This window comes from Geotrypetes seraphini, chromosome 15 (assembly GCF_902459505.1).
Source record: "Geotrypetes seraphini chromosome 15, aGeoSer1.1, whole genome shotgun sequence".
Taxonomy (NCBI): Eukaryota; Metazoa; Chordata; class Amphibia; order Gymnophiona; family Dermophiidae; genus Geotrypetes; species Geotrypetes seraphini.
This window is the reverse complement of record NC_047098.1, coordinates 13,350,135-13,371,391: the sequence shown is the minus strand read 5'-3', so window position 1 is coordinate 13,371,391 and position 21,257 is coordinate 13,350,135. Positions and strand designations below refer to the sequence as shown.

Genomic DNA, 21,257 nt, shown 5'->3' with positions numbered 1-21,257 from the left:
TTTTCCTCTACTCAAGAATGACCAATACTGCTGTTCAGCACTACAGACTGGACAGCTCCTGAGACAGCAAAATGGCCGTTTCAAAACGAACAGTAGTATTCTTTTAAAATTTTGGGAAAATCCCCCACACCTAAACATAAAATATTTTACCACTCCATCTTCTTCTCTGACAACGTATTGGGCCACTTTAAATGAGCTGAGATACTCGTTCATATTCTGGAGCTCTGTGTCGTCCGTGGCATCCTGGTTCCGATCTAGTAGCTTAGAGATAGCATCATCATCATAATGAATTACGCTACTGTCCTCGACATCTTTATTATCACCTGAAGGGTTCGAAACGGAATGAAGATTTGTAAAAACGTAATATCAGGTTCATCGCCGCTAGTAGAACGGCAATATGAATTAAAATTAATTTCGTAAAAGTTTGCATTCATGCAATTCTTTTTGTGTATTTTAGTGCCCATGAAATGTGCCTGACATACTGGACTAGGAAACAAGGACCATTCATTTATCCACAGGGAAGGTGGTTCACAGGCAACAGTCATGCAAATTTCTTCCACATGCAGACTTTAAACCTGCTTTATGCCTATGTAACAGAGTATGACGAATAAACCTAAAGGTCTACCTTAAGAGAGACCTAGCTCTAGACTGCTTAGCCAGGAGGGTATGATTCAGCCAGTGGAAAGTAGAAACCCAGAGCAGGAGCAAGACAGGGAGGCCCAGAGCAGGAAGGAACAGCCCTTCAGAGTTATAGACTAGAGAATGACACGGTGACGGTTTACCCGCGGCCACCGCATTTAAGCCGCGGGTCACCGCCGAAAACGGGGAAGAAAACTAGCAGTCGCTGCGGTGACGGGGACAAGGCCATTCACCGACCGCGGAAACGGTGAACAGGTTTGTCCCCGCGGGCCAATGTACCCCCTTCTAGGAACCGCTATTTACCGCCCGACGCCCGATTCACCCCCCCAGCAGGACCGCTCGCACCCCCACCCCGAACGACCGCTCGCACGCGCTCCCACCCGCACCCGCGATCGGAGCAAGAGGGAGCCCAAGCCCTCTTGCCCGGCCGACTCCCCGACGTCCGATACATCCCCCCCCCGGCAGGACCACTCGCACCCCCACCCCGAAGGACCGCCGACTTCCCGACAATATCGGGCCAGAAGGGAGCCCAAACCCTCCTGGCCACGGCGACCCCCTAACCCCACCCCGCACTACATTACGGGCAGGAGGGATCCCAGGCCCTCCTGCCCTCGACGCAAACCCCCCTCCCCCCCAACGACCGCCCCCCCCAAGAACCTCCGACCGCCCCCCCAGCCGACCCGCGACCCCCCTGGCGACCCCCACGACCCCCCCACCCCCCTTCCCCGTACCTTTGGTAGTTGGCCGGACAGACGGGAGCCAAACCCGCCTGTCCGGCAGGCAGCCAACGAAGGAATGAGGCCGGATTGGCCCATCCATCCTAAAGCTCCGCCTACTGGTGGGGCCTAAGGCGCGTGGGCCAATCAGAATAGGCCCTGGAGCCTTAGGTCCCACCTGGGGGCGCGGCCTGAGGCACATGGGCCCAACCCGACCATGTGCCTTAGGCCGCGCCCCCAGGTGGGACCTAAGGCTCCAGGGCCTATTCTGATTGGCCCACGCGCCTTAGGCCCCACCAGTAGGCGGAGCTTTAGGATGGATGGGCCAATCCGGCCTCATTCCTTCGTTGGCTGCCTGCCGGACAGGCGGTTTTGGCTCCCGTCTGTCCGGCCAACTACCAAAGGTACGGGGAAGGGGGGTAGGGGGGTCGTGGGGGTCGCCAGGGGGGTCACGGGTCGGCTGGGGGGGGCGGTCGTTGGGGGGAGGGGGGTTTGCGTCGAGGGCAGGAGGGCTGCAGTGCAGAACATAAGCCTTTCATTAAGACAATCCTGGTTCGCTTTTCCAAGTTAAAACAATTAGAAAAATATTTCTGGAGTGCTGTAATAAATTAAAATTAATAGTGCTCAGAACCCCCAAGGTAACTTCAGGCATCATTTTGAAGCTGGGGGGGGCGGTCGTTGGGGGGAGGGGGGTTTGCGTTGAGGGCAGGAGGGCCTGGGATCCCTCCTGCCCGTAATGTAGTGCGGGGTGGGGTTAGGGGGTCGCCGTGGCCAGGAGGATTTGGGCTCCCTCCTGGCCCGATATTGTTGGGGAGTCGGCGGTCCTTCGGGGGGAGGGATGTATCGGACGTCGGGGGGGGGCATCAGGCTTTCAGGATGGGGACAGACCTTCAAGGGGGGACAGTGCAGGGAAGTCAGGGAATTTATATTAATTAATTTTTTCTCTGCGTGTTTTGTTTTTGTATAGTTATTAACTAATATTTAACTAAGTTTTAAAGTTTTAAAGAATGTTTCCTTTATACGTAAATAAAGAAAAGTGAATGGGATTGCAGTGGCGGTGACGGGGCGGTGAATGGGGTGGCAGTGGCGGTGACGGGGCGGTGAAGAGGATGGTGAGACGGGGACGGGGCGGTGACGGGGATGGTGAGACGGGGACGGGGCGGTGACGGGGATGGTGAGACGGGGACGGGGCGGTGACGGGGACCAATTTTTTCACCGTGTCATTCTCTATTATAGACAAGGAACCAGAATGGCCAAGGTAGGAAAGCTCTTAGTTGAGCACGGTGAAATGCTAACCTTGTGGTCTGACAAAAGCAAGGTCTTTTCTTGTTTGTTTAATGCTGAACTTGACATTGATACTTCTGTGCACCTACTAACTGTCGCCTAGCAGGAGCCACTCCCTTTGTATTAGAAACTGAATTACAAGAGGATTATGCTTACTCCTGAGTAGAGAATGACACGGTGACAAAATTCATCACCGTCCCCGTCCCCGCGGATAACCGCGGTAAACCATCTTCATGTCATTCTTTAAGGAGAGAGGAAAGAATCAAAGAATGAATGGCCACAACCACTGACCCTCAAGCTTTGCTTTGAAGAATGCTGGTGTAAAAGGACTGAGGCTGAAATAGACACTAAAAAATGACATGGGATTATTTCCCGCGGTTATTCGCGGGGACGGGAACGGTGATGAATTTTGTCACCGTGTCATTCTCTACTCCTGAGTTACCAGGTCTGTGACAGGAACAGGTAAAAATGTACAGTATAATTAAAACATAACCCAATAAAAGCACCTTTGTTCCACTTTAGCTTAGCTGTGTCTATGGAGGGTCTGCACCTTATGCCCTCTCATGTTATCACAGCTTGATTTGAACTCTTAACCTTGGCAGCTGGTCCTATTAGCTTTTAGTCTTATCATTTTCCTCATTTTTATCATGGTTGTTCTTTTGAAAGTTAAATGTTAATGCAGTCTATTTCATTAGCGTCTTTACTCTAGTTATGAAATCAAATTTGGCCTTATTATGACCCCCAACGCCGTTACCTCTAGAACCAAGTCTTGCATTCCACTAAAAAATATAACTCCCCCCTCTTGTCGGTTCTTGAACTTTACCTCCCTAGATCAACTGACGGTGTGGCACTCACAGAAAAACAACCAGGTTTGTGATATGCTGTCTCTGAGCTCTGTGAGAAACATTGGGATCAATACTGAAAATACTATTACTAATATTATCACTTCTATAACTCTGAAAGGCGTGCGTAGGGCTTTATATTTTGACATTTAATAAATGTCCCTGCTCAGAAGAGTTTACAGTCTTGGAAAGACAAACATGGCATAAGGGTTGGGGATGCAGAATGTGAGAGGAATTAGGATTTGAAAGCAGTCTTGAAGATTTTTTACTCTCGGTTTAAATCACAATGACCAGCCCTAGAACAGATATGCAACGGCATTTAACTGGTCAGTATTGCTGCATATTTGCTCCACTTAATGCTGAGTGGTCTGGGGGTGGAGTCAAGGCTGAACCAAAAGTTATCCAGGAATTGCTGATGTTTAATGCCAGGGCTCAGGTAAGCTGGATCACAGAAAGAGCTGGTCCTAACTTGCCCAGATCACTTTTCGAGTACCAGTCCTGAATATTGGCCAGCACCCAACACTAGACCTAGATTTTCAATGGTGGTGTCATTTACTATTTGGATCCAGTTCAGCACGCAGTGGTGTAGCAAGGGAGGGAGGCGCCCTGGGCGGTGGCCTGGCATCGCTGCCCATGACTCGCCGCCCGTCTACCTCTTAAAATGTTCACTGGCACATGAAGCAACTTCCACCTCCTGCTCACACTAGCCTCGGCTCCCTTCTGACATCACATCTTGGTCCCATGACCAGGCGGTGATGTCAAAAGGGAGCCGGTGAACATTTCAAGAGATACATGGGGAGCGGATAGGAGGAGAGGTACCAGTGCCCCCCCCCCATCCTCCACCCCTTAAAATTCACCAACTGTCACTGGAAGAATACTGGGCCCATTGGTGACCTTTATTGAGCAGCTTGGAATTATCAGCATAAGAAATAGTTTTCTTATTGTGGTTATAATGATCAGGTACTTCCCAGATGTGACCAGGGTGACTCAGTTGCTTAGAAAACGATTTCATATGTTGAAATCTAGAGTTTTAGCCCTGGGATTCCTTTTTTTTTTTTTTTTTTTGTTCTCGGATTTTGCTCCAATTGTGGCCCAGTGGTTAAAACTACAACCTCAGCACCCTGAGGTTGTGGGTTCAAACCCACGCTGCTCCTGGTGACCCTGGGCAAGTCACTTAATCCCCCCATTGCCCTAGGTACATTAGATAAATTGTGAGTCCACTGGGACTGCTTGAGTACCTGAATAAAATTCATCTTAACTGTTCTGAGCTCTCCTGGGAGAATGGTATTGAAAATTTGAATAAATAAACTCAATTAGAATCTCTTTTGCTTGATAAGGAAAAAGGTGTTTACTTAGGCCTGATTTGAATGGTTTTCCTTAGTTATTATAGAATTATTTTGATGTATTTATCTTTGTTCCCCATTAACATGGACTTGTATTTTTCTTGTCTAATCGAACTTGGAATTTGAAAATAAAAGTTCTATCTATCTCTGGTGCCACGTAAATGTTGAAAAAGAACTTAATTTGGTTTTCATAGTAACACAGTAGATGACGGCAGATAAAGACCGGAATGGTCCATCCAGTCTTCCCAACCTGATTCAATCTAATTTTTTTCTTCCCGGTTTTGTGCTTGGGTTCCAGCTACTGAAGTCTCCGACAAAGCTCACTCCGGCCCATCTAAACCACCGCAGCCACTGAAGCCCTCCCCAGCCCATCCTCCCACAAACGGCCATATACAGACACAGACCGTGCAAGTCTGCCCAGTAACTGGCCTTAGTTCTTCAATATTTAATATTATTTTCTGATTCTAGATCCTCTGTGTTCATCCCATGCTTTTTGAACTCCGTCACCGTTTTCCTATCCATCGCCTCTCTCGGGAGCGCATTCCAGGCATCCACCATCCTCTCCGTAAAGAAGAATTTCCTTACATTGCTCTTGAATCTCCCACCCCTCAACCTCAAATGATGCCCTCTGGTTTTACTATTTTCCTTTCTCTGGAAAATATTTTGTTCTACGTTAATACCTTTCAAGTCCTTGAATGTAATGTAATGTAATTTATTTCTTATATACCACTACATCCGTTAGGTTCTAAGCGGTTTGAAGAAAATATACATTAAGATTATAAATGAGAAGTAAGAAGGTACTTAAAAAATTCCCTTACTGTCCCGAAGGCTCACAATCTAACTAAAGTACCTGGAAATTAATAAAGAAGAGAAAATAAAGATGGTTGAAAAAAGAAAAATTCTATGTGAACTTATAGGATGGAAATTAAACTGACAGTGAAGAACTGTATGAAAAATACATATGAATGCAGTTAGAGAGGGTAGGTTACAATCTATTTATGGTATTTGTTTAATTGGAAGGAGTTAAGGTGGGTAATTTGGGGGAAGGTTATCTGAAGGTAGGTGAATCTTCTGGAGGTAAAAGAGGATGAATTTTTTGAAAAGCAGGGTTTTGATTTCTTTTCTGAATGTTTTGAAGTTGTCTGATATTGTCATAAGATTGGAGATGGAATGGTTGATTTTTGCTGCTTGTGTTGCCAGAAGGTTGTCAAACATTTTCTTGCGTTGTGTGCCTTTGAGTGGGGGGAAGGCGAAAGGGTTCGAGGTTCTTCTGTGTCTTGAGGTGGAGATTTGGTTTAAGCGGTTGTTTAGATAGGAGAATGTCTGAATCATATATACATTTCTGAAGCCCAATAAACACTCAGATGGAATTTAATCCAATAACGTACACAAAATCTATTGACGTTTTTACCTAGTGAGAATGTGGTGAGCTTAGTTTCACCTCTCAGCCCCTCCGTGACATTAGCAACCATGCCAATGACATTTGCAGCATTGAAAAGCTTCAATGGGCATCATTATGAAGAAGCCCTTTCTGGAAACGTCAATCGCTCCTCCTAAACTTACTTGCTCCACTTCATCACTGACGCTGAAACCGTGGATTGAAGACAAAGTTTTATTTTATTTTTCTTTCCAGCTTATGATTTATCTTTAATCTTATCTATTGTTTTGCCTTTTGTCTTTGTTTTGTTCTATTTCTATCATTTAAATTTCTCCAGAATTCTACTGTTCAACGGCTCCCCCTTCTGCTTCTATTCCTTTCTCTCCTCTCTTCTACCTTCCAAAGTATTTAGATCAATGCTGTCTTGTTAAAATGTTTATTTTATTTTTATTTTTCCTCTAACTCTACTTTTCACTTCTCTATTACCCTCCAGGTACTTTAGTTAGATTGTGAGCCTTCGGGACAGTAAGGGAATTTTTCAAGTACCTTTCTTATTTCTAATCTTAATGTATATTTTCTGTAAACCGCTTAGAACCTAACGGATGGAGCGGTATATAAGAAATAAATTACATTACATTACATTGTGCTCCAGCTATTATCCTTAATTAACTTTCCCCACCAAGTGAGGTTTTAATCTGTTTCTTTACTCAGCTTCAAAAGTATTGCAAACTGTTTTGGGCTGGTTCCAGACACATGCAAGAAAACAAAAAAAAATTAATAAAGGACCACCAAGTACAAGAGGACCGTGGAAAAGTTTTCAGCCCAACCAGCAAAGTTGGGGCAGTCTCCATCGAGGGCTATACACTTAAGGCCTCTTCTATCAAATTGCGCAAGCAGTTTTTAGCGCAGGGAGACGCACTGAACGGCCCGCGCTGCTCCTGATGCTCACAGGAACTCTACGAGTGTCGGGAGCAGCGCGGGCCATTCAGCGCGGCTCACCGTGCTACAAACTGCTAGCGCAAGTTTGATCGAAGAGGCCCCTTAGTCCAGCGATTTTCCACTTTTTTCATTCCGGATTCTCCCGAAAGAAAGACAAAAAAGTGGAAAATTGCCGGCGCGTCTGGACACCATACGAGGGGCCGCTGAAAAGTTTTCAGCCCAACCGACAAAGTTGGCTAACCGATTGGCATGCGCTAAACGCTAACACGTGCATGTTAGTGCATGGCGGCGTTAGCGTTTAGCACGCGCCAATTCAATTAGCGCGCGCCAATCGGTTAGCCAGCTTTGTCGGCTGGGCTGAGAACTTTTCAGCGGCCCCTCGTATGGTGTCCAGACGTGGCAGATAAGGCCCGGCAACTCGAATGGTTGCTCCACACCGGGGCCAGTAGTAGGCGCCTGAGCACATGCCCGTCTCTAGGTCGGCTTCAGTTTTCTAGAATGCCACGCTATTGAATATAAATGTTTCTTTTTTTTCAGGAGATGCTCTTAATAAACAAGGAAGTGAGTTGGTACAGCTACTTCTCTGGCGGTATCCGCTGCTTACCAGTTCTTCTGTACACAGTCAGGGTGCCACAGTGATGGTCTGCAGTAAATATAAAACAGAGGAAAAGAAATGGTTATTCAGGAAGTGGCATCGCATCGCTGTGCTGTGCGCCCTCCCTCCCACTCTTCCCTGCCGCTTGGGGGCCCCCTCCCCCCATTCTTCCCTTCCTCTGTACCTCTAGTTGAAGTTGTTGCTCGCGGCAGTCAACAACGCGCTCCTCACAACCTCGTCACTTCTGGGCACCACGCATAGGAAGTGACGTCAGAGGGAGAGCCGATGGGGGTCGCACGGAGCACAAGGTTGGCCACCGCGAGCGACAACTTCAACTAGAGGTACGGGATAAGGGAAGCGAAGGGGGGGCCCGCATGGCAGGCGGGATCGGGGAAGGAGTGGGGGGGGGCAGAGCCGAAGACGAGGAGGGGTGCCACCGCCTTGGGCACCTCTCACCCTCACTATGCCACTGCTGCTAGGCCCGATTCCCTAGCACGATTGACACGTGGGGCCGCCATTTTTCTAGGCGATGGCCTATTTAGGTGTTGTTTACAGAATCAGGTCCTAACTGGCTTGTTATCCAATTTAGTTGCACACGCAACTCAGGATGACGTATAACATAGGACAGTGGTTCCCAACCCTGTCCTGGAGAACCACCAGGCCAGTCGGGTTTTCAGGATAGCTCTAATGAATATGCATGACACCTCCATTATATGCAGATCTCTCTTATGCATATTCAATAGGGCTATCCTGAAAACCCGACTGGCCTGGTGGTCCTCCTGGACAGAGCTGGGAACCACTGACATAGGACACTGAAATTTGGACGCCCTTTAAATAATCCCGGGGTTTGGTTATCCCGTAGAGCCTTTTTCCACTTACCTTCAACATCATCTTTAAAGAGCTCCTCGGTCCCAAATTTCAAAATGTCATCCAGCTCTTGCTTGCTCATAGATCCAGACTTGGAGCCCAGACCCGGACGGACTACCAGATGCGTGAGCATCATCTTCCTCTTCGCCACCTGTGTGATCCTCTCTTCCACCGAGGCTCGCGTGACGAATCGGTAAATCATCACCTTTTTGTTCTGGCCAATGCGATGAGCTCTGCTGAAGGCCTGGTGAAAGAGAAAATGCCAAGAAGGGACCAAATACGGGCATTGTGCATGGACTTTGCAGACTGCACAGGTGCCGCCTCCCGATGGCAACACCCGACAAGTGAAAAACTCGAGGAGAACGTTATCGGGGTTTGCAAAACACCGATCTGGAAACCTAAAAGATAACTCTTGCTATCTCTCAGTTATTTGTTCCCCATTATTTAGATCTTTCCCGAGACGTTATTTTGTGCATCACCCTTTCTGTGAAAGGATATTTCCGTATGCTACGGAGAGGAGGGGTGGCCTAGTGCTTAGAGCTGCTGCCTCATCACTCTGAGGCTATGGGCTCCTTTTACTAAGGTGCGCTAGCGTTTTTAGCGCACGCTACAACGCCGCACGCGCTAACGCCACGCTACACGGAAAATACGAACGAGGAACGGCTAGATAAATTACAGCTATACGCACTCGAGGAACGCAGAGAGAGGGGTGACATGATCGAGACATTCAAGTATCTCACGGGCCGCATCGAGGTGGAAGAAGATATCTTCTTTTTCAAGGGTCCCGCGGCCACAAGGGGGCATCCGTGGAAAATCAGGGGCGGGAAACTGCACGGGGACACCAGGAAATTCTTTTTCACCGAAAGGGGGGTTGATCGCTGGAATAGTCTTCCACTTCAGGTGATTGAGGCCAGCAGCGTGCCTGATTTTAAGGCCAAATGGGATAGACACGTGGGATCTATTCACAGAGAAAGGTAGGGGAGGGTCATTGGGGTGGGCAGACTAGATGGGCCGTGGCCCTTACCTGCCGTCTATTTCTATGTTTCTATGTAAGCTCTATGGAGGCATTAGCGTCTAGCGCCCGGGGCAATTTAGGGCGAGCTAAGCACGCACTAAAACCGCTGGCGCACCTTAGTGAAAGGAGCCCTACGAGTTTGATCCCAGCCTGCTCCTTGTGACTCTGAGCAAGTCACTTAATCCCTCCATTGCCCCTGGCACTGCAGTTACATTGCGATCCTGCTGGGACAGATAGGAAAAATACTTAAGAGTACTTGACACTATTCAGTGTATTGGAAACTGTTTTGGGTGAATCTCGTCACGAAAAAGACAGTTAATAAATAATGAAATCGATCTATTGATTAATATAAAGGACATAATACCTGGATATCATTGTGGGGGTTCCAGTCAGAGTCATAAATAATGACTGTGTCAGCTGTGGCCAAGTTAATCCCCAGACCACCAGCCCGGGTGGATAGAAGAAAGCAAAACTGCTGGGCACCAGGAGCTGGAAGGCAAGGAGCGGAGATAACATTAAAAAAAAACACGAGAAAAAAGGGCTCATGCCATCTTAGAACAGATAGGTTTACCAGACGTCTGGGAAAATCCGGACATGTCTAATCTAATCTAATCTAATCCTTAGGTTTGTATACCGCATCATCTCCACGTTCGTAGAGCTCGACGCGGTTTACAGTAGGAGAAATAGGAAGGAACTACAACAGAGGGTTAGAGGTAGAAGTGTGAAGAAAATTTAGAGGACTTGGGATGCCAAGATAAAAGAGTTTCCTTGATTCCTAAGTTGGAGGGAGACTTACATTTTTTGAGAAAAGCCAGGTTTTCAGATGGAGGGAGCTCAAGTTCCGAAGAGGGGGAGGTAAGGTTGTTCCAGAGCTCAGTGATTTTGAAGTGGAGGGAGATCCCTAGCTTTCCTGTGTGGGAAATGCCTTTTAGCGAGGGGAAGGATAGTTTTTATTTGTGGGAGGATCTGGTGGTGATCTCTCTTTAGAGGCCTGTCCAGGTGCCCGGATGGACTTTCCAAAACCCGGCAGTTTGTCCGGGTTTTGGAAAGCCCCCCCAAGCACCGGACGCATCTGGAGGGCCTCTGAGCATGCGCGGGTGACGCCACATAGATCTGCGCATGTTCCAGACCCTCTAGATGCAGCCAGAGCTCGTCAGGGAAGGCGAGAGGAGGTTTTTGTGGGGGGGGTGGGGCTGGAGGTGGAATGGGGGAGGGCCAGAGGCGGGACAGGGCTGGGTTGGGGCAGAATGGAGCGGAGCCATGTGTCCAGGGTTTTGTGGCCCAAAATATGGTAACCCTAGTCATAGAATTTGCGGGCATTGCAGCTGGGCTTTCCTTTTACCCAGAGTGGTGTTCGCAAAAGCATGCTAAGGTCCACTGAAGGTCATGTCACATGCAAAGCTGAGCCAGTCCCGCTTTTAACATTATTATATCCATGTACAGTCAAACCTCGGTTTGAGAGTAACCCGGTTTGCGAATGTTTTGCAAGACAAGCAAAACATTCAGCAAACTTTTGACTCGCAAACCGAGTGTTGATTCGATTTGCGAGCACCACCCCCCCCCCCCCCGATAACCAGCATCACTCCCCCCGCTCGCAAAGGCCCCCTCGCTCCAACCGGCACCCCCCCTCCTGCGCGAACCAGACCCCCCGCCCGAACAACTTAAACTTCCCTCTCCTCCCCTCCCGTCTGGCACCGGCACGCAGGCACAGATCGTGCCGGTGCCTAAAAGATCTTCCGGCTTCTGCCTGCCTTGAGCGAGAGGGAGAATTAGAAGTCCTTGAGCATGCGCAGATGCATGCTCAAGGCAGACAGAGGCCGGAAGATCTTCTAGGCACTGGCACGATCTGTGCCTGCGTGCCAGTGCCGGTGCCAGAAGGAGGGGGAGTAAGTTTAAGTTGTTCGGGCGGGGGGGCTGGTTCCTGTGCTGGGGGGGGGTGCTGGTTGGAGTGAGGGGGCCTTTGCGAGCGGGGGGGAGTAATGCCGGTTATCGGGGGGGAACGCATCAAAGCGAGTTTCCATTACTTTCTATGGGGAAACTCGCTTTGATAAACAAGCATTTTGTTTTTTTGTTTTTTTTTTAAAGATTCTTTATTCATTTTAAAACTTTCATCAAGTGTACAAAAATTATAACAAATAAAATAAATTTAAGCCCTTGTACATCTTATTATTATATCTTATAGTTATAAATATAACCCTCCCCCTCCCACCCTGAGATCTTCTCCTCTTCCTATTGGCTAAGGCTCTTTACACCTGCATTATGATGTCATAGAACTTTATGGTTATAGAAACATTGTAACACGATGACTGATAAAGGCCAAATGGCCCATCCGCAGCATCCACTATCTCCTCCTCTCCCTATTAGCTAAAGCTCTTAACATTTGCATCTCCTCTCCCTATTGGCTAAGGCTCTTTACACCTGCATTGCTATGTCATAGAGCTGTATGGTTATAGAAACATTGTAACATGATGGCTGATAAAGGCCAAATGGCCCATCCAGTCTGCCTACCTCAGCATCCACTATCTCCTCTTCTCCCTACCGCGGCCGCTATACATATTGCAGCAGGGAGATCCCTTGCTGCCATAAGTATAGCGGCCGCATCTAATTTAACCCGATTCTCTAACCGGCGTCTGTACCATGGACGCCGGTTACAGAATCGGGGTTTAGTGTAGGACCGATTCTGTATAGGACACCTCTCCTGGGCGTCCTATACAGAATCAGGGCCTTAATGTCTTACTTAATTCTTACATCATTGTAGTTCTCCCCTTCTTTTCCACTCGTACCCATTTGTCCAGTCGTGCATATCATTGTTTTTTTGTTTTGTTTTATAATTTTCAAAATTATTGGATTACACAAGGCAAAGAAATGGAAATTTAAACAGAAATAAAAATTATATATAGACATCGTTTTCCAAACATCAGTAATACCATTTAGCCCACAGTTAGAGAGGTTACCATCTTTCGTACATCTATTAATCAATATTTAAAGAAGTTCCACGAAATAGTAATACTAATTATTATTCTTCCTAAGAAATTTTAACTTTTCTTAATCATTTATGCTGGTATTTCCACTTTAACTCCAAATGAAAATCAGTAATTTATCAGTTTATGATCTGTGAGATTCTTGTAGTAATAAAAATTGTTCAAGTTGTAGGGAATCCCAAAAAGTATAATCTTTATCCTGAAATTTAATTAAACATTTGCAGGGAAACTTTAAAAAGAAAGATGCTTCAATGGCCAAGACTCGAGGTTTTAAAGCCAGAAAAGCTTTCCTTTTAAACTGCGTTGCCTTGGCAACATCTGGGAATACCAGAACATTGTCACCACAGAACTTCTGAAAATAAGCTTTTAGGATTGGTGTTTTATCCGACTCATAAAAAACATTTTATCAGTAATGTTGCTCTAGTTGAAATAGTATCTTGAGAGTCTTTCAAAAAACCAGCAAGGTCAAATTCTGTGGGGACAAGTTCTTCTAACCCTGTTTCAGTAGTAATTTTCTTTTTTTGTGGAATATAGTAACATGTTGATATAGGTCAGGGGTGTCAAAGTCCCTCCTCGAGGGCCGGAATCCAGTCGGGTTTTCTGGATTTCCCCAATGAATATGCATTGAAAGCAGTGCATGCATTACATTACATTACATTAGTGATTTCTATTCCGCTTGTGCCTTGCGGTTCTAAGCGGATTACATTAGAAGATGGCTGGACATTTCCAGGCGATGACAATACAATTATTTGTATAACTTTACAAACTTTGCAAACCTAACTTTACTTAACTTTTCGTACATAACTTTACATAACTTTACGTACATAACTTTACATAACTTTACGTGGAGTTACTTTGTGTTACTTTACATTATCCTTACCGTGCTTGCATAACTTGCATTAAGTTTACATAATTTATCTTACATAATTTATCTTACATAACTTTACAAGACTTTACGTAGAGTTATTTTATGTTATTTTACCTTATTATTCCAGTACATTGCATAACTTACATTACATGATATTACAAAGCATAACCTTATGTTATATTACAACGCATAACCTTATGTTACTTTACATAATATTACAACGCATAATCTTATGTTACCAAAAAATCGTCTGTTCCTAGATCTTATGCAGATTCATTGGGGAAATCCTGAAAACCCGACTGGATTCTGGCCCTCGAGGACCGACTTTGACACCTGTGATATAGGTAATGAATCTGCGTTAGATAAACCTAGGATTTCCTTAAAAAATTTCCTCAGCAAAATTTCGGTGTCAGGTCAAAAGCGCGCCGGGACAAAGGCGCACCCAGACAATTGAGCGCAGCGCGGAGGCGCGCGCCGCTCAAAATTACTGTTTTTAGGGCTCCGACGGGAGGGCGTGGGGGGGAACCCCCCCACTTTACTTAATAGACATCGCGCCGCATTGTCCAGGCGCGCCTTTGTCTTTCGCGCCGTTGTCTATGAACCAAAATTTCAGGTGTTAATAAATGAGTCCTTGGAAAATTAATTAAACGCAGATTCTTTACTCATAGAAAATTTTCAGTCATTGTTTTTATCTAATTGTGCATGTTAATTTTGTTAAAATTATGTTAAACTTTATTATTTGTTTCTGCCCTATTTTAAAATGTATAACCACCTTGAATTAAATGATAAGGTGGTATATCAAATTTTGAATAAACTTGAAACTAAGAAAATGAATTCCTACAATAGCCTCTGTGTTATAAATAGGAACAACCAGACGCCTGATTGAATTTTCCATGAAATACTAACATCCTATGAGAAGTGCAACTCTAACACATCTTGGGAGTAAGAAGACCCCTCATAGACCATTGGCAATGCTCAGGCATGGGAAATATTTTGAGCGAAAAGGCTGATTCGTGGGGAAAAGCCAACAAAAATCAGAAAATTAAGAATAAAATAGTACAATTCATGTGTGAGGGAGGGTGAGACACCTCTGGTGCATCAGAAATGTCATTATTAAACTATCATTACAAAGATATTAATTAGTACCATTAAACCTGTCAATAGCCTCTTGCCGCAATCCTCCTGTGATGCCTCCATCAATCCTCTCATACTTGTAGCCTTCATATTCCAGAAAGTCTTCAAGTAAATCCAACATTTTTGTCATCTATGAAAAGAGAAGCAGAATTTTGACATCCAGGACAGAAAACACATTAAGGGAAGAATTCAGTAAACGGTGCCCAAAGATAGGTGCTGAAAAGATCCATGCTAAAGTAGTATTCTCTAAAGGGTGCTCCCTGCAAAGTGCCTTTTATAGACTACTAGTCTTTAAGCCAGTTACATTAACGGGTGCTAGAATATATGTCTGTCTGTCTTTCTTTCATTCTGTCTCTCTCCCTCCCGCTGTCTTTTGTTCTGTCTGTCTCTCTCACTGGTCCCCTTTGTCTGTCTGTCTTTCTGTCTCTCTCACTAGCCCTGTGTCTTTATTCCTTTCTTTCTGTCTCCCTCCCTCCCGCTGTCTGTCTTTTTTTCTATCTGTCTTTCTCCCTGCGCCCTATGCAGCAGCGGCATTTTTCTCCTCCCCCCCCCCCCGTGCAGCAACCACAGGAACATTCCCTCCCCCTACATTTCCCTGTGCAGCAGCATTTTCCCTCCACCTCACTTCCCTGTGCAGCAGCAGAATTTCCCTCCCCCCCCACTTACCTGTGCAGCAGCTGTATCAGCATTTCCCTGCCCCACCCCACTTCCCTGTGCAGCAACAGCAGTAGTATTTCCCTCCCCTTCCACTTCTTTGTGCAGCAGCAGTAGCGGTATTTCCCCCTTCCTCCCCCCTTCCCTTCCCGCGGTCGGACCTGCTCCCTTAGTCTCTTGCCGCCTCCCCTTTCCTTCCCGCGGTCTGGCCTGCTCCCTTAGTCCCTTGCCGGCCCCCCCCTTCACTTCCCGCGGTCTGGCTTGCTTAATTTTAAAGTTTAAAGGTGCCACGGCGGCTCCTCTCACGATCGCCGCCTGCGTCGGAAGCCTTCTCCGATGCAGGTGCAGCTCGTGAGAGAAGCCACCGCAGAGTCTTTTAACTTAAAAATAAACTTCGGCCGGTGGAGAACAAGGAGGCCAGCATTTATCTATGTCTCTGGCAGCCACTGGTTCAGCTAAGGGGAGGAAGACACAGGTACGGCTCGTGAGTTCGGGTGTGGAGTGTAAGTGAGTCGGCAACAGTGCACATTACCTTGGTGTCAGCGAGTATGGGCCCATTGGAAGCATGCATGCACACTCCTGCCTGCCACGGACATACGGATCACGGAACATGCAGGTAGGAGTGCGCATGCGCGCTTAGCATTTTCTTATAGTAGATTAGCTTAGGCCCAGATTCTATAAAAAATGCCTAAAGTGAGGTGCCTAGACTGGCATACCTAGCGAAGGCTATAGATGTGAATGGAGACCGCTTTTACCATCTGTTGTAACTTGTGGGTAAGTGAAGAAAAACAATCCACTTGCTCGTTCATCTTGTCATACTTTCACCGGAGGCAGGCTACTTTTCCGTGGCCCACCCTGTATAATACTCCATGAAAGGTTGATCGAAAGCAGCGTTTTTCATATACAGTACTATTGGACTGACTGACCTCTGGTACTGAGCTACTGTAAGTCAGTCAATCCTGTGGTAGAAGCCCAGTTTCACCACACTTTGATAATTACCATTTTTTTGGTGCACTAAGATTAAAAAAAAAAAAGAGTCCAAAAAGAAAATGAAACAAATATTCCCCCCAAAATACATATCAAGGAAAATGAAAAAAAAGTATTTTCTTTACATGTACATCCCAGGTGGTAATGTAATGTAATGTAATGTAATTTATTTCTTATATACCGCTACATCCGTTAGGTTCGAAGCGGTTTACAGAAAATATACATTAAGATTAGAAATAAGAAAGGTACTTGAAAAATTCCCTTACTGTCCCGAAGGCTCACAATCTAACTAAAGTACCTGGAGGGTAATAGAGAAGTGAAAAGTAGAGTTAGAGGAAAAATAAAAATAAAATAAACATTTTAACAAGACAGCATTGATCTAAATACTTTGGTAGTGAGAAGTAATATAACATAGATCATTCCACACAAGAAGAATTGTTCATAGTTACTCTACCACTTTTTGATTTTGACAATGCCATTTTGTAGTCAGTTTAATTGGGTTTTGATGGCTGAAATACGGCTTATCCAAAAAAAAACAAAACTGTGGAAACCAACCGCGTTTAAAATCTTCTTTACGTCTTCAAAAAAAAATTAAAACACTGTCCACATTAGTATAGAACAGAAAGCGTTTTAAGTTTTTTGAAGACGTAAAGATTTTAAACGCGGTTTGTTTCCACAGTTTTGGGTTTTGTTTGGGTTTGCCTTTTTTTTTTTCTGTGGAAACTTGGGTCACCATTTTTGTTGGTTTTGAAATATGGCTTATGAATATAAACAAATAATAAATACCTAAAAAAAAAAAAAAACAAGCCACGTTAGGCATTTTAGTTTCTCACCTGAGAGAAAATTAGAACTCTGTGGCCCCCATCCTTGAGTTTCTTTAGCATCTTCTGTAAAAGCATCAATTTCCCAGACGATCTGACCAACGAGTTGCCATCATACGATCCATTTGGCAAGACCGGAGCCTCCTATAACCCGCCCCACCAAAAAAATTGCAGAGAGGTTAGTGACAGCAAAGGCCCATCTATTCAAAAACTCCTTCCTTTCAAACTGTAATACAAGTGGTTAAGTGTGACTCTTCCCCATGGATAAGTGGTAAGTGTAGCCAATATTTAAATATGTTTATTAAATGTTTTATATACTGCCTTTACTACGTAGCAATCAAGACAGTCTACTACAGGGGTGTCAAAGTCCCTCCTCGAGGGCCGCAATCCAGTCGGGTTTTCAGGATTTCCCCCATGAATATGCATAAGATCTATTAGCATATAATGAAAACAGTGCATGCAAACAGATCTCATGCATATTCATGGGGGAAATCCTGAAAACCCGACTGGATTGCGGCCCTCGAGGAGGGACTTTGACACCCCTGGTCTACTACAATGTAAAATTAACATTAAAATCAATTACAGTCTACAAACGACATTAAAATGACAAAACATTAATTGACACAGAGTAGAGAGACACAATATGCATCAGGTCAGCCCTGTGCCTGCAAGGTGTCATGAAAACAAAACAGATTGCATAATGCTTAGGCCCTCTTTCACTAAGGTGCGCTAACCAATTAGCGCATGCTAATCGAATTAGCGCAAGTTAAACGCTAATATGTTAGTCTGTGGACATGTTAGCGTTTAGCGCGCGCTAATCGGTTGACGCACCTAAGTAAAAGAGGGGGTTGCTCATGGACTAACATTCGCTGCGCTTTTTTTTTTAACTTTCCCCCTTCCTTTACAAAGCCACGCTAGCGTTTTTAGCGGGATCAACAGCGGTTACCGCCCAGACTCTCATAGAAATTCTATGAGCATTGGAGCTGTGACTGTGGCACACAGCGCTAAAAATGCTAGTGCGGCTTTGCAAAAAAATAATTCACAAGACAATCTCTTGGTGTCAGGTCAAAAGCGCGCCGGGACAAAGGCGCGCCCAGACAATTGAGCGCAGCGTGGAGGCGTGCGCCGCTCTAAATTACTGTTTTTAGGGCTCCGACGGGGGTGGGTGGGGGGAACCCCCCCACTTTACTTAATAGACATCGCACCACGTTGTGGGGGCATTGTTGGGGGTTTGGGGGGTTGTAACCCCCCACATTTTACTGAAAACTTAACTTTTTCCCTGTTTTTAGGGAAAAAGTTAAGTTTACAGTAAAATGTGGAGGGTTACAACCCCCCAAACCCCCCATAACGCCGGCGCGATGTCTATTAAGTAAAGTGGGGGGTTCCCCCCCACACACCCCCGTCGGAGCCCTAAAAACTGTAATTTAGAGCGGCGCGCGCCTCCGCGCTGCGCTCAATTGTCCAGGCGCGCCTTTGTCTTTCGCGCCGTTGTCTATGAACCCAATCTCTTATTGCAAGAAACCCAGAGACAAACAAGGAAAAGTCTTTTCAAAGAAACCTTAATTTTTTAGCCTTCCTTAGATCTCTGTTGGTGGGGCGTGGCAAAGGAAAATAAAAAGGAGTTTAATAAAAGTCAAATTTTAAAGAAAAGGCTTCTGAGAGAGCAACGTTGCTGGTATGATTTGTTTTTGAACAGGATGAATATGGTATTAAGACTATACTTTAAGGCAGGGGTAAGGAACTCCAGTCCTCGAGAGCCGTATTCCAGTCGGGTTTTCAGGATTTCCCCAATGAATATGCATGAGATCTATTTGCATGCACTGCTTTCAATGCATATTCATTGGGAAAATCCTGAAAAACCCAACTGGAATACGGCTCTCGAGGACCGGAGTTCCCTACCCCTGCTTTAAGGCAGTGGTTCCCAACCCTGTCCTGGAGGACCACCGGGCCAATCGGGTTTTCAGGATAGCCCTAATGAATATGCATGAGAGAGATTAGCCCTAATGAATATGTATGAGAGAGATTTGCATATAATAGAAGTGACAGACATGCAACTCTGCTCTATGCATATTCATTAGGGCTATCCTGAAAACCCGATTGGCCCGGTGGTCCTCCAGGACAGGGTTGGGAACCACTGCTTTAAGGGGTCCTTTTATCAAGCCATGCTAGCAGGGTTGACACGTCGGACATTTCATCATGCGCTAACCCCCGCGGCCAGCTAAACAACTAACGCCTTTTCAATGCGGGCGTTAGCGGCTAGCGTGGCAGGCGGTTTAACGGGCATTAAACCTCTACCGCAGCTTGATAAAAGGACCCCTAAAAGTTCTCATCTTCCTTTTGGAGGTTAAAAAATTTGGGATTATCCAGAAGTTGCAAAGACTACACAGGAACGGGAAAAAAATGTTTCTATCTTTAAGACGAGGCAGACTACTTGTCAAGATGGCATCGGGCGCAGACGCACACGGACAGCTGCGCTACTAAATGGAGTTTGGACAACACCGACTTTCACCTTATCCATTTCGCGATGGGGAAGCGTAAAGGATCATCTCAGGCTGTGCCTCCAGCCGCCGCCACAGCGGTTAGTCCAGATGACTTTGGAAGGTGTAGCTCACCGTGCGATACAGGAAACGCAGTCTGCTTTGGGAGGGACCCTGCCTCTAACGGAGAACCTTAGCACTGAAGGGACCTCGTTGAGCCCTGAATCACGACCGGCACCTCTTCAGCCCGGTGTGCTCAGTCCTGTGCCACAAGCGGCGTTGAAGTCCCCGGAAGAGAAAACGGAAGCGCCAGGGCCCTGGAGGAGCGTCTGGGGAACTCTGTGTGGCTGAAAACCCAGCCGGAAATCTAACAACGATCTCCAGCACTGAGGCTGAAGGAGGAAGCGAACCCGGGGAGGAAAACCTACATTTTGGAGAGCTGGTGAAGACTGCCGTCATAAATACGGAAGCTATATGGAAGGCAACTGGAATTGTGGACTCTAGTTTTAAACGGTATATAAATTTTTAAAATAAATAAATAACCTGAAAAAAAGATGTAGCTGTATTGAGAATGTGGAAATAGCAACTCTACGGTGAACCACCACGGTGAAATCCTGAAAGAGCATGGTGAGACTATTCAGAAACACGAACAACTGGTAAGTCAAGTTACAGATCTCCAATTAGATATTGTTAAAGAAAGATCTGTTATTTAGAAAAAGTTGGAGTATATGGAAAATTATCGAAGGAAAAATAACTTGAGAATTTTGAATTTTTCCAGGTCGCCAGTAATCTCAGCCATTGAGAAGGTCAGTAGATATATGCGTGAAGTGTTATTGACACCTGTTGATAATTTGTCACCCATACTAAAAGCACAATATCTGGCCATTAAAGCTAAACCAGTTAGCTCTACATCAACTGATGAGGCTGAGAATGCCAGAGGTGAAATTGATTTGACAAATTTCTTGGAAAATTCTCTTGAAGTGATTGTGGAAAGGACTACACCGGGGGTCGGCAACCTGCGGCTCCAGAGCCGCATGCGGCTCTTTTCCACCTTTGCTGCGGCTCCGGTAGTGTGTCACGCAGGCATGCACCTTACAAGTCCAGCGTCGCGGCGGGAAATAGCCATGCTGAGCAGTGAGCTCAGCACATACACAGATGAAAGCCTTGCTTGCTGATTGGTCCGGCGGCGCCGTGCCGCCGGACCAATCAGCAAGCAAGGCTTTCATCTGTGTAGTGCTGAGCTCACTGCTCAGCATGGCTATTTCCCGCCGCGACGCTGGACTTGTAAGGTGCCTGAAAAAGAAATCATCCTGGCCGGGGTCGGTGTCATGCTCCGGAGATCTACAGCCTTCCTATCTCCCTCTCCCTTCTACCTGCTTCCGGCCACATCCCCTGCTCCGCGGCTCTCTTCGGCAACTCAGCAGCAGCTTCTGACGTCGGGGCCTACCCTCTGCGAGTCCCGCTTGTTTCAACTTCCTTTTTCCACAAAGGCGGGACTCGTAGAGGGAAGGCCTCGATGTCGGCAGCTTGTCTTGATCACTGCTGCTGACGAGTTGCTGAAGAGAGCCGCGGAGCAGGGGGGTGTTGCCAGGTGCAGGTAGAAGGGAGAGGGCCAGATGCAGGACTCGTGGGTGAGGGAGCAGAAGAGAGAGAGAAAGAGAGAGGGGAGGGAAACAAAAGGAAATATTTCATACTGGGCTGGGCCGGAGTGGAGGGA

General features: G+C 46.2%; 1 protein-coding gene across 10 annotated transcripts in view; it reads right to left on the bottom strand.

Annotated features, from left to right (window-relative positions):
• CHD5 (chromodomain helicase DNA binding protein 5) overlaps nt 1-21,257 on the bottom strand; it is a 244,062-nt gene that overhangs the window by 78,172 nt on the left and 144,633 nt on the right. For all 10 annotated transcript variants that reach the window (XM_033922353.1, XM_033922361.1, XM_033922357.1 and 7 more), the window contains 6 exons: nt 17,076-17,207; nt 14,614-14,731; nt 9,983-10,107; nt 8,616-8,847; nt 7,746-7,784; nt 151-323 (listed from right to left, as the gene is read on the bottom strand). In XM_033922353.1, the coding sequence (XP_033778244.1) occupies nt 151-323; nt 7,746-7,784; nt 8,616-8,847; nt 9,983-10,107; nt 14,614-14,731; nt 17,076-17,207 (819 nt within the window). The remainder of the gene's footprint in view (nt 1-150; nt 324-7,745; nt 7,785-8,615; nt 8,848-9,982; nt 10,108-14,613; nt 14,732-17,075; nt 17,208-21,257) is intronic.